At 39.0% G+C, this 13,076-nt stretch overlaps 1 protein-coding gene across 2 annotated transcripts in view; it reads right to left on the bottom strand.

Moving 5' to 3' along the window:
- erf (Ets2 repressor factor) overlaps window positions 1–13,076 on the bottom strand; it is a 39,381-nt gene that overhangs the window by 10,098 nt on the left and 16,207 nt on the right. Inside the window, exon 2 of one of the 2 annotated variants that reach the window (XM_079829568.1) lies at window positions 1,488–1,722. In XM_079829568.1, coding sequence (XP_079685694.1) covers window positions 1,488–1,722 — 235 coding nt within the window. The remainder of the gene's footprint in view (window positions 1–1,487; window positions 1,723–13,076) is intronic. The other variant, XM_079829569.1, reaches the window with a different exon arrangement.

The raw sequence follows: 13,076 nt of genomic DNA, 5'->3' as shown, positions 1-13,076 counted from the left end.
CCCTTTTTCATACAGACTATTCACATACACACAGGAATTTTCCTATATGCCTTATGCTTTTAATGGTTCCTCGGGCACACACAAAAGTCTGAATATTTTTGATTTTTGTAAAGGTCCTTTTAGAGGCTCTGTAATGGTGCTAAGAATATTGTGTGAGAAAAAAAAAATGCTTAAAAACATGCATTTTTGCATAGTGAAAAATTGCATCTTGAATTCTTTCTGTCGTGTTTGACAATCAATAAATCAAAAAAATCACTAAACAGCTGCCATGAAAACGCACTTCTTGTATGATGCATTTATCTTCATTAAATTCTTAATTTTCTATTATAGAAAACTATATAGGGGCAAACGTCTGGAAATGCAAATATTCTTTCCATACTCTGCTTTCTTTTTTCCATACTTTTCCAGACCTGGAGATTACTCAAATCAAATTCCATACATTTCCATACTTATCCTCCCTGCGTAGGAACCCTGCTTAAATGTCTGTCTAGTTTGAACTTGCTGCTTGCTAGCAACTGCTCTCTCCACGGAAGCTTTGCGTTTAAAGAGCTAATTAAATATTTCGACGTCTAAATTATTTAATGTCTAATTATTTACTTATGTGGCAAGTAGCCATGTAATAAGCGGGATAATGTACATCCAGACGGTTGTCATCACAGAATAAACCCCTTCAGGGTGATGCAAGACCCCTCCGCTTAGCGTCGGGATCACCCTGTCGTGGTTTATTTTGCGATAACGACTGGCTGGATGTTCATTATCCCTTACATAACAGTCAGGCGAAAAAATATGCAGTTGATCATAGATTTTGGTGTTAACATTTTACTGTAAGCTAGTCATCAGATATGCTCAAAAGTACGTCTACTAATAAGCACAAGAAATTACCACAACATAATATGCAGAATATATCTATCATCTATTGGCATAGAGTGTGTCTGCATTCTGCTAAGCTAGCATGCAATCTAAAGTAATCATGTTGCAACAAGTGATAAGGCCCATTTTTACCAAGGATAACTATAATGATAACTGTAAAGTTTTATTAATTATTTCAATTCTATTAGAATAGCGACATTCACATCATAGCTATAGGTTATCATATGAATGATAAAAACAATGACTTCCAATACGAATCCACACGACTTTAGAGAGCCTGAACTTTTGAAACCAGGCCTATATGTATAATCTACTGGTTTCCTGACTCCACCTTGGATTAAATTTGAACTGAACTGGTTGCAGTGCGTTATAGGAACGCCTTAACCAAGATTTTGGTCATCATTTTATTGCTAACCGTTTAGAGCAGCCACTGCACCAGTAGAGTACTTATGATGCCTACAAATGTTGCCTAGCTAGGAAGCTCACTTGGTTGAGGAAGGGAGTGATTACCTGAGTTCATCCTGCTGCTCAAACACTATTTTTCATCAGCAAAGATATAGTAGATGAAAACAAAAGCACAATTACAATGGGATTTAATAGGCAGATTCAGTCTTTACCTGAGCGCCCGGCTGAGCTTGTCATAATTCATCTGGGGCTTGCACTTGCGGGCACCCCACAGTCGTGCCACCTCGTCCGGGTCTTTGATCACGAACTCGCCGTAATCCCCCTGCCAGGCAATGACATCATGGTACTCCTCCTTCCGCAGCAGCTCCAGGATGAAGTGCCACAACTGGATCTGTCTGGAACCAGGACTCGACTCCGGCTTGTAGGCCCAGTCTGGGAAGGCAAACCCTAGAGGTCAGACACAAAAACACCTGAGTGTCTTGCCACTTCGACGCAATCTAGCCAATGTTTGGCGAGAGTAAGGCGAGGGAATGTTTCACCACATCTCATCTCGATTAATAAGGGGGACGCATTACTTCTATTAAATTATATAAAAGGGATATTTCACCCTAAAATTTACATTTTATCATTACTTGCTCTGCCTCACGTTGTTCCAAACCGATACAAGTTTCTTTCTTTTTTTGAACACAAAAGATGATATTTTAAAGAATGTTGGTAACCAGACAGTTGACGGCTCTCATTGACTTTCATAGTAGGAAAAAAAATATCATGGAAGTCAATGGGTGCCGTCTGGTTACCAACATTCTTTAAAATATTCTCTTTTGTGTTCAACAGAACAAAGAAACTCATGAAGGTTTGGAACAACACGAGGGCGGATAAATGATGACAAAATGTTCATTTTTGGGTGAACTATCCCTTTAAGCCAAGAGAACAATGTGTTTCCAAGGCTGTAGGCATTTATGTAGACTAACTCTCCTGAATTTTAGTCTGGTAAAAGTTTGTATGCAATTCCTTTCTCTCAATCATCTCCGAGTCTGAATAAGTCGTCAGAAATGCCTTAGTGTCTAGTTAACAAGCGATTCGATCCAGAATCCTTGAGGCTGTAGTCAAAACAATGCTCACTCACACTCACACACACGATACACAACATCTACTTTTAGACTCAATACTTGCAGAACAAGAAGAAAATAAGCATGAGGTTGCTGGAGGCGAGACAAAAACATGGCCGTGACTTTGAGGGTCTTATGTCTCATTACAGAAACTGTTTGTGCTTTGGGACGGTAACATGGACAGACGGTTACACAACATGCTAAGTGACAGACCTATTACGAATTCATGCACAATGCTGAGTCAACGTGCCCGTATGAGACGGCGGAAAAGCTCTTTGAAACAAGCATGTCAAACACATCGGAGAAACACCTGAGAGAGTTTCCCGTTGGCATAGTTGGTCAAGTAAAAGAACAAAGTCTGCAGACTCAACCAGAATGAGGTGCAGCATTTCTGCTGGCTCTAATATTAGACACAATGTGCTATTAGGAAAGAAAACTAAATCAGAGCAAAAAACAATGAACCAAGATTCTATCTCGTAGGCATACCATGTCAGGTGGGAATGACCGAAAATAACAGCATAATTCCCACACTCGCACACGAAAAAGAAAGAAAGGGTCTTGGCACACGACGTGTTGTTGTGCTCAGTGGAATGCCCCTTTCAGATGGTTTAGAGCTTGGCTGCTCAAAGCCTAACACCGTGTTAAGTAGCAAATGCAGAACAGCTCAGCATTACTGCCAACCGCACACATGTGCTGCGGGGACGCACGCTGCGCAGGAGGCGGTAGGATGACTTAGACATCGTGGGCTGGTACTAACTGTCCGTGACAACTGCTAAACAGTCGGCAATGTGGCTTGACTCATGATTGAGATGTTTGGTTGAGAGATCTAGCAGATCGGAGATGTAAAACTGACTTGACCCACTGAAAAGCAGCAGATCAATTAGACTAACTTGATATAAGCGAATGGTTAACCCAGAGGTCATTAATACTGTCATATGTAATTATACTAAAATTAAGTTTCACAAACTTTAAGTACACTAATTTTCTCAATGTATAAAGTAATGAAAACTTCAGTAACAGCTCAGTAGTGAGACAAATGCTGATTCATTAACTACTAAGCAAGTTCATTCAGTCAAGGAATTGTGCAATTAATTGTCAAATGTTATTAGTCATTTACTAATAAATCCGACCACACTGATTTCAATCATGAATCGGGCTGCACTGGTTGTGCTGCATGTTTTTGAGTCACTAAAAATATCCAGCAAATAAGAGTCATTAACTTCACCATTTTGTGGGAAATTAGTCTTCTCAACATTCAATTCAGACTGCAAACACATTCACAAAATAAGTAAAATATGATTCCTTTTTCTGGCTTTTGGAAGTTTCAGCAATGCAGGACACACTGGCATAAATGCAATAGAAATAGTACCTGAAAAATGTATACCGGTTGACAAATATTATATAAAAACACTGTAATTTTGGCCACTTCACAAAGAGGTTTGTAGGAATGAGACTTCAAAAAAGTCTCCAGATCCTCAAGTTAAATGCATTCATCGTTCATTGCAATTTTACCAAGACATGTCACACTAAACAGATCATATATGATTAGTTGTGTGTTTGTGGGCTCAGACCTCCACCAAGCGAGTGGGCACACAGCAACACAAAGCTTCCCACAGTGGGTGCGCGTCAGCGCTGACTCATGCCGTATGCGTGAGTGTATTTGTCATTCAGCTTTCACAAGAAGTGCGCCTTTTCCCTCCGCTCTCATACCTTTTTCTCTCTCTCTCTCGTGCGTTGGGTCCCTGGCTCCCATACCATCTCCTAGCAACAAGACACTTTAGTGCTATAAATACACGTATAGCACAGCGAAAATTAACTCGATTACTCAATTAATGAAATAATATACAAGCTATAGTAAAAAATATCCAAAGTACATTTGCTTCTAATAAACAAAGGCAGATTAAAAGAACCATTTGTCCCAAAAAATAAACTCATTTACGCGCCTTCATATAAGGTTTAAAACCCGTATGACTTACTTTCTTCATTGAAACACAAAAGATGTTTTTTGAAAAATGAAAAGTGTCTATTTGTCCATACAATGAAAGTCAGTGGGCTTCAAGGTTGTTTTGTACCCCATTGACTTACATTGTATGGACAAAAACAGTTCTTCAAAATATGTTCTTTTGTGTTTTGCAGAAAAAGTCTTACAAGTTTGAAACAACCCATGAAAGTGAGTAAATGATGACTGATTTTTCATTTTTGGGTGAAGTATCCCCAAGTCAATTTGCTATTTATTATTTATAATATTTTTATTTATTATTTGTTATTTAGGTAGGTGGTTACTTCATAATAAATCACAAAGAACTACTCAATAAGCCACACAATTTGACTGTATGTCACGATACCAAAATTCCAGTAGTCGGTACCAATATAATATAAATTGTACGGTTCTCTGTAAACAATTTCATTACCACTGCAACACTTTTTATTTTTAATTTTATTTAACTTTTTTTTTAATTTTTTTTATTAAATTTAATGAGTTTATTATTTATGATGATAATCATAAATAATACATATAAACATTTAAAAGGCGACATGCTGTTTTAAAGTAAACATTGTTTATAAAAAAAGATCAAGTGAAAAATAAGCAACCTTCTATGCACACCTAATAATAATAATAATAATAATTATTAGCAGTAGTATTATTAGTATTATCATTACATTGAGACATAGCTAAATCTACTGTACAACTGTAGCCTAATATATTTCTAATATAACTTATTTATTTTGACGGGCTGCCATGAAGACCTTTGAGTGTGTGTTCATGATATGACAGTTTTTCATGAAATAGTAAATGCTCATGAAGTGACTCAGATCTCAGAGTTTATGAAGTTAATGCATTCATGTCCTCATATAGTGACACGGCAGAGGCTAAAAAGACAACGAATGGCATGCATGCGCGCGTGTGTGTATGCACAAGCCGCAAATTAAACCGCACGTCTGCGCCATTCATTCACACAGAGACGTAGACCATGGAGGATCATGATTTTTTATATATATATATATATATATATATAATATTTTATAATATTTATACACACACACACACACACACACACGTGTCTGTGGGTATTAGTGGGTACCGAAAATTCTCTGTGCTACCGGTACTACAGAAATGCTGGTATTGTTTAAATTTCAGTACAGACTTGGTACCGAAGTACCGGTACTTGTGACATCCCAAAGTAGTAGTGATATTTGCCTTACAAAGAGCGAATGAGAAAGCCACTGGCAATATGGTGACGATCAACAGGTTGACGTCCTTTAATAAGAAGTAGGGACATAAAATAAACCCCAGGCGCGGGCTAAATGGCAGACTCCGGGGAGGGCCGAGGAATGACTTTATAAGAAACCGCTTTGAGGTACTACTTTCAAACAAACCAGTGTGCCATAACACACTCTTTTTTTCAAACAAGACCACAAGCCCACAAGACAACTTAGCGCGTGCACACAAACACGCTCAATCAAAGCGCAATAACAGCTAAAACAGGCACGTCCCCTGGTGTCTGTGGGTTCTGCTGGGACTGCTGTTTCTCTGTCGGTTACTGTCACTAATGGGTATGGAGTCAGGAGACTGCCAGACAAAACCCTTGCTTGACAGGGCCCTGTACACACACTTAGAAAAACAATATGACATAAGCATTACATGATAGCACCTGTACAAACTGTACCGGCACGAACAAACAAACCGGCTGACGAACATCTGACCGAACATTACACGCAAGGTAGAGGAAATTGGACACGAACATCCGGCTTGGCCTCGTTCGTTTGCCGTTTCTGGGCACAAAGTCTGTAAAAACAGCACCTATTGCCATCGTCTCTGTTTGCGATTAGTGCTCCGATGCAACAGCTCTTTTTTTATGGTGGAGCTGTGACGCAAGTACAGAAAAGAAAACAAAAACGCCGTCCTCTGCATCTCTGGTCTGTATTTAAAAGCTCAGAAATGTTTAGGGCCCCCGCGCTCATTCGTTCTGTTTCTCTCCATCTCTCCCCCACTTCCCTCCCTTCCTCCTATTCTTTGTGGGCTCTATATTTAGGCAGAGGAAAAGGTCGTTCTCCATCTACTAATGATGGTGGCGACAGGGAAAAAAAATGGTATGAGTGTGTGCCAGCTTGAATGTGTGCAGGACGAGTAATACAAAAGAACCACGAGCAGCTCTGCTGCCTAAATGTTTGTCTTATAATCAACAATGTCACGCTGCCTTGCACAGTGCTGAAAAATACTGAATGCTGAATGCTGAATGATACTCGGCACCTCGGCGTCCATCCGCACGCGTTCGGCGGTTGTTTGTATTGATCCAAGACGCGTAGAATGAGTCAGTGTTGTTTTGCGCTAATGAGAATGACCCGGATGAAAAATACAACAAAACCCTGCAAACTGCATGTTTGTGTCTCACATTCTCTCGAGGCAAAATAGATCTCACCTTCTTGTTTGTGTTAAGACGACTCATCTGGGTGATACCTGGAGGCTGCTTGGTTTAGATGCACATAATCAGTGATTCACAGTCATGTAACAGTGACATAACCGTTCTATCAATATAGTTTGGGGATACTTTTACAGGCAGTTTCATGCTTGACAACTATTGTTCGTCACATCAAGACAGAGCTTTTTAAAAAGCATTTAAACTTCAAGAATCAAGAAAAAAAAGATTCTTATAAGATTTATTAATGTAATTTTTTTAAACAAAATTACTTGAGCGTAGACATGTGCCGGCATCAAATTTTCGTGTTGCGATTAAAATAAACTTCAAGAATTAAAAATATTATTAAAAAAAAATTCTAATAAGATTTTTTAATTACTTGAGCGTTTAAAGTGAAAAACAACATAACAGTAGGGCTGATTATAATAAACAGAACGTTATCGTTCATTGGTGGGGATGCCAATATAGCCATCCACATTAGGGGTGTTGAAATGAATCGTTTCAACGATGCATTGTGATGCGGATGTGGACGATTCTGCATCGATGCAGTAATAGACCGTAATCGATTATAGATGTTATAGCCTACTGACGTTTCTCTGACGTCATTCGATTGTCTAGCTAGCATACAATGGCAGAGGGAGGCGAAATACAAAAGTGAGTAATAAAAAAATGCACCCACTATTTTAACATTTACAGTGTTAAAATAGTGTGTGTGTGCGAGTGTGTGTTAGAGCTGAACGGTTAATTGTTAAAAGCTTTTTTCAAGTATGGGCCAAAGTGACGTCAACAAGGGTGGAATGTCCTTGTACGGGCCGTACGGGCTCTTCTCCCGAAAGGGCGGGCGCACGCGAGAGAGCAAATACACTTCCATTAACGCACTGTGCACGGCTTTAGGGAAGTCATCGGCTGCGCGCTGCAGTCGCAGGACTTCCTGAAATCAACAATGTCATCAAAGACGTGTGTTTTTGGATGTCAGGGCAAGACAACCCTGCACAGCTTCTCAAAGAACCCAGCGTTAATGGGACAGTGGATGGAGTTTGTTTTTCCGGAGCAGCAACGGAGTTGTGCAAGTGTTTTTGTTTGTTCCCTCCATTTCGGCGACGACTGTTTTATAAACAAGGCCCAGTTCAACTCCGGATTTGTCGTCTAATGCTGAAAGATGGAACGGTTCCAGCGATTAAGGTTCACAGTCATGACTCGTGTGTTGGAAGCAGGCCGTGAGTAAAACTGCTTCAAATGTCTTTGTGTTGTTATCTATCGACGCGTTCATATTCCATTGTTTTTCTATGTAAACCCGTTCCGCTTGCTACTGCTAACAATAAATCGCATACAATAGTCCATAAACCAAATCATGTCCTCATAAACCACGAGTAAACACACAAAAATGTTGTAAAACTTGCGCATGACAAGCCGCTAAGCAAGTATTTAAGTTAGTTACAGTACATCCCATAGAGACGTCCTTCTGTAGTCGTCGTTGCTGCTTCAGATAAATTTCAGCCTCTAGATCCGATTCTGGATCATACATGTATGGCTAAATCTGATTGATAGTCATGGTTTATTTAAGATAACGTTTTTTTTCCACGTTTAAGGATGTCACAGCTTTCAGACGCTCTCAACGCAATAGCTGCACGCGCTCGTGATTCTCTAGCTCCGCCCACACGATACGCCTCCAGCCACTCGTTTTTTTCCAGAAAGACTCGGTACAGCGTATCTTTGTTGTATAAATATAATAAAACTAAAGACTTATCGGAGTTATGAAGGATGCAATACTACTCTATAGGCACTCAAGATTGACATGAGATTGACTGAAACTGTGTTTCACCCGCCCTTTAAATTTAAATCGTAAAGCCTATGCAGTGTTATTTAACATTTGATTACTTTAATCAATTTGTGTATGTGAAAACTACTATTAGATCTACCTGAAAAACCTGTAGTTTCATTTTTGTTCTTATTTTATTACCAACTTGTCTTTAACAATGTTTTACATTATATTTTTGCAGTTGTATCGAAATTTGAATAGAGTATAGTGAACTTTCACTGGTATGTAATGTTGGTGTCATAACCTTATTTATTTACAATACAAGGTTACATGGGTCAAATACAATAACTATTTTCATTTACTTATTATGTGTTGGGTTTTTTTGTGCGACCGGGCCAGTAGAAAAAAATCCTCAGCATTGAACCCTGTATTGTTCTCATTCTTGGTGTGAACGGCCCTTTACACAGGAAAAATGATATCACACCAAGCAGAAAAAGGTGATCAGTGGACAACAGACAGACAGAGAAAGGAGAGTTTATGGAGAGAGCGCGAGTCAACCAGAAAGAGTGAACAAACACTCAGGTTGAGAAGAGAGGATCAAAGAGCCGGCCAGTCATCTGTAGATGTGCAGTGCTAGCCTGCAGCCCTCACATGATCGCCGCCATGCACTCTTACATAACTCGCTGTGTGTGTATTTGTCTGCCCACAACACAGTCATGCCTTCTCTTGCCAACCCTGATGGTAAAGGTTCAGGGTTGTTGCTCCTAACAGGCAGCAGACAGGCACGTAAATCCCTACGCTTCATCTCTTTCACCCCAAAAAGCAAATAAAAACCTTTTCGGATCCATTTGAGCTGGCGGTGCAGTGCTAACTGGAGAAGGTGCGCTGATACTCTGCTGGTTAATCTCTAGTTACCTAGTGAAGGGTCAGGCCAACGGTGTGGGTTTCTTCGGGACATTGACGAGATGCAGAAAGAGGCAGAGTAACTGTCTGGAAGTGGATGAATGATGCATAAATTCAGCAAACCAATGGAATTTGCTTACACAGTCGACTTCAATAAGTCATATTGAATTTAATCAGGCATTGAGTTGTTCAGTTTGTTGCTACAACCAGTTTAGACGCTTCCAAATGAATTTGATTGATTTTTCATTGATGCTAATCAAGTATTACAGTTGCGTGAATGTATGGTAGTTTAATATGTGGATTATACAGTAACATTAAAATCCATTTGTTACTGTAAACACTTTTTGATAGCAACAATTCACCAAATATGTCACCAATGTCTCATTAATGTCACTGCACAGGTCCAGTAAATAAGCGCGATCAACGGCATTCAAAACTAAACCGGTGTGGTAGCAAGGTAAACACTGCGACAGAGCTTTAATTTAGGATGTGTTTGTTGACATGCAGCACACCTTGCTCATTTGACTGAACAATAACACGTTCCTGTATGCTGCGAGTGTGACACAGGCATTGTTGTCACTTTAACTGTAAATAAGTCAAGGATGATTGATCACAGCGGGCTATTTCCATCAGGGCCACCGCTGAAGTTCACAGACATATGGCGACGACAAGCAAACGGAATTGAAAAGTAGTGACAGAAACGGCATGAGCAACAGGTTTACACAAAGCGCAGCATCTCTACAACAAAAGAGTAAATTCAGAGTTGACAGTGAAACGCGACAGACACAAACAAGCAAAAAAAGATTGCAGATTGCACACATTTAAATGGGCAATATTAAAATACTGGTAACACTTTACAATAAGCTCTCATTTGTTAACATTAGTTAATGTATTAACTAACATGAACTAACCATGAGCAGTACATTTGTTAATCTTTGTTAACGTTACTTAATAAAAATACAGCTGTTCATGGTTTGTTCATGTTAGTTCACAATACATTAACTAATGTTAACAAGATTTTAATAATGTATTAGTAAATGTTGAAATTAACATTAGCAAAGATAAATATACGCTTTATAAGTGCAGTTCATTATTAGTTCATGTTATAATGTAGTTAACTAATGTTAAATTATGAACCTTATTGTAAAGTGTTACCAAAATACTATATCATTTTAAATGAGTTAAAAATTAAAAAACATTAAAATCGAAAAAAAATAAACACCAAAAGTTTTTTTGTGGGGTGGGTGTTGAATTTTTTTTTTCTTAAGTGACAAAAGTTATCCGAATGTACTTGACCAACTAGGGATGCACCGAACATTTTGGCCGATACCAATCATTCTTTATATTCGAAAGCCAATAACCGATATATCGGCCGACAAATCAAAATCCACATTTTTTCCAAATTTCGCCTTCCGTATTCAACTTACGAAAAAAGCGTAACTGGTGCAACATATGACTAGAACACTACCTTTTTGAAGTTGTAAATATGGCTATTTTTCTTACAAAACCCCAACGATTTGCTTCAGACGGCCTTTATTAACCCCCCGGAGCCGTGTGGAGTATGTTTATGATGGATGGATGCACTTTTTTTGAGCTTCAAACTCAATGGATCCCATCACTGCCATTATAGGGCTTGGACGCCGCGTGTCAGGATAATATAACTGATTGTGTTCAAAATCATTTACACCTAGGACGGCTTGAGGGTGAGTAAATCATGGGGTAATTTACATTTTAAAGTGAACTAATCATTTAAGATACTGACCAAATCTTATCAGACCGATAATGATAAAATTAAAAATGAACATCAGCCAAAACCAATACGGTGGCCAATATATATCATGCATCCCTATTCCCTACCAATACATTTTGAAAAAAAAGAAAAAGGGGGAAAAAAGTGGCTGATAACTGATATGGTAACAATATAGTGCAGGTCTTGTTTTATTATTAAAATATTGCCATTTTAAGCATTAAACACCATTTATAAAACAATTAAAATGCAACCAAAATGTAAAACCAAAAAAGAAAAGAAAAAAAAACCTGTGCTACAGCAACTACCTGAGGGAAAAACGTTGAAGCATCTACATTTTTCCACAAGAACGTAGACTCCACTATCCCAACAGTATGAAAATAATGCAACGTGCGCCCTGTGCCAACGGTCTACATTATAGTCACAATACGGATAATCTGTCTCCTTGATCTAAAGTGTGTGTGATATTGCACACTTGGACAGGTGTTTTGGGAACACTTTAACCCAAATACGAGAGAACTGAGGGCAAAAGGGATCAAGTGTTTGATTACATCTACACACGTTATCCTCTGCGTTACGCGAGGTCATTTAGCCACCCATGTTACACCGTGTGGGTATTTCCCACCCAGGCAGAGACTGAAGAGTACCTTGTGTCCCAAACGCCGTCGCCAAGGTGCAGCCATTAGCCATGTCTAATACTTTCACAGCTGTGGCTCCGTAAGCTAAACATCTAGTAGCTGTTATTTTCATGTCTACAATCTTCATGTCAACACCAGCGAGACCAAAACTCCAGTTACCGGCACACGGCGGTGGAGACGGCGCTCCAGATGTCCGGGACGCCGCAGCGCGACGGCCAACTCTGCCCAGACAGAAACCAGACGCGTCACAGGGGAGTTCCTCGTAGGGATATGATTAAATCAACCATAAATGGTCAGGCAGGGCGCGTTTCTGGGCCAATTTTCCTGCTATGTGAGGACTGCTGAGCATGAGGAGCAGCCTGTGACGGCCGTCTGCCAAACAATCCTCACCAACAGGCCTGTGCAGGTCTCCTGAACTGTGCATGCACTCGCTAACAGGGCCAGCGTGTACCACCTAAAACCTTTCTGAAACATTAGCCTACATCTTGTACCTCATATGACACACACACAAATCGGCTGAAAAGAATGTACTTGGGTTCAATATGTAAAATGAGCATAACAACTGCATTTTTTACTTTTCTGAAGACACTTTTCTACAAGTGAAATGTTCCAAAACTTGCCTGATATTTAAATTTAAGCTGAAACATGAACTGTATTATCCCTTCCCTATGAAATCAAGAATTTAGCTGTACAAAAGTTCAGTGTCAATCAAGCACTCATCTTGGATTTGCTATAGATAGCAAATGTTTAAATACTCAAGTGCACAAAAGGGGATGGGGGGGACAAACTAAATATATACTATATTAAACCTTTACAACCAGTCTTCATTATGGATAAAAATGCACTATATTTTGTGTAACAGTGTGAGAAATTTCAGAGTAAAACATCTGAATGAATTTAAACTAAAATTCAAAGTAAATTAAAATAATTTGCTAAAACTGATTTTATGAAAAGTGAAAACTTCAAAATTGATAGAATTAAATGAAAATTATATGTGTATACTTGATGCAATGTCTTTAAGAACCTGTGGGGAAAATCAAGTTTTTTAATGTTGTTTATATGTCTATGTGGTGTTTTTAATATGCCTTAAAACAAACCATGTGTAAATTCATAAGTCAACAACATTGCTGAGTATTTTCTCCTTAAAAGTGCAGTGAAATCAAAAACACGGTTTGAAATCGCCGGTTTTCTTACATCGCAAACTACCTTGTAACCAATCACGTCAAC

Source organism: Gobio gobio, assembly GCF_949357685.1.
Source record: "Gobio gobio genome assembly, chromosome: 11".
NCBI lineage: Eukaryota > Metazoa > Chordata > Actinopteri > Cypriniformes > Gobionidae > Gobio > Gobio gobio.
Note: the sequence above shows the minus strand (reverse complement) of the source record. Positions and strands in the feature narration are given on the sequence as shown.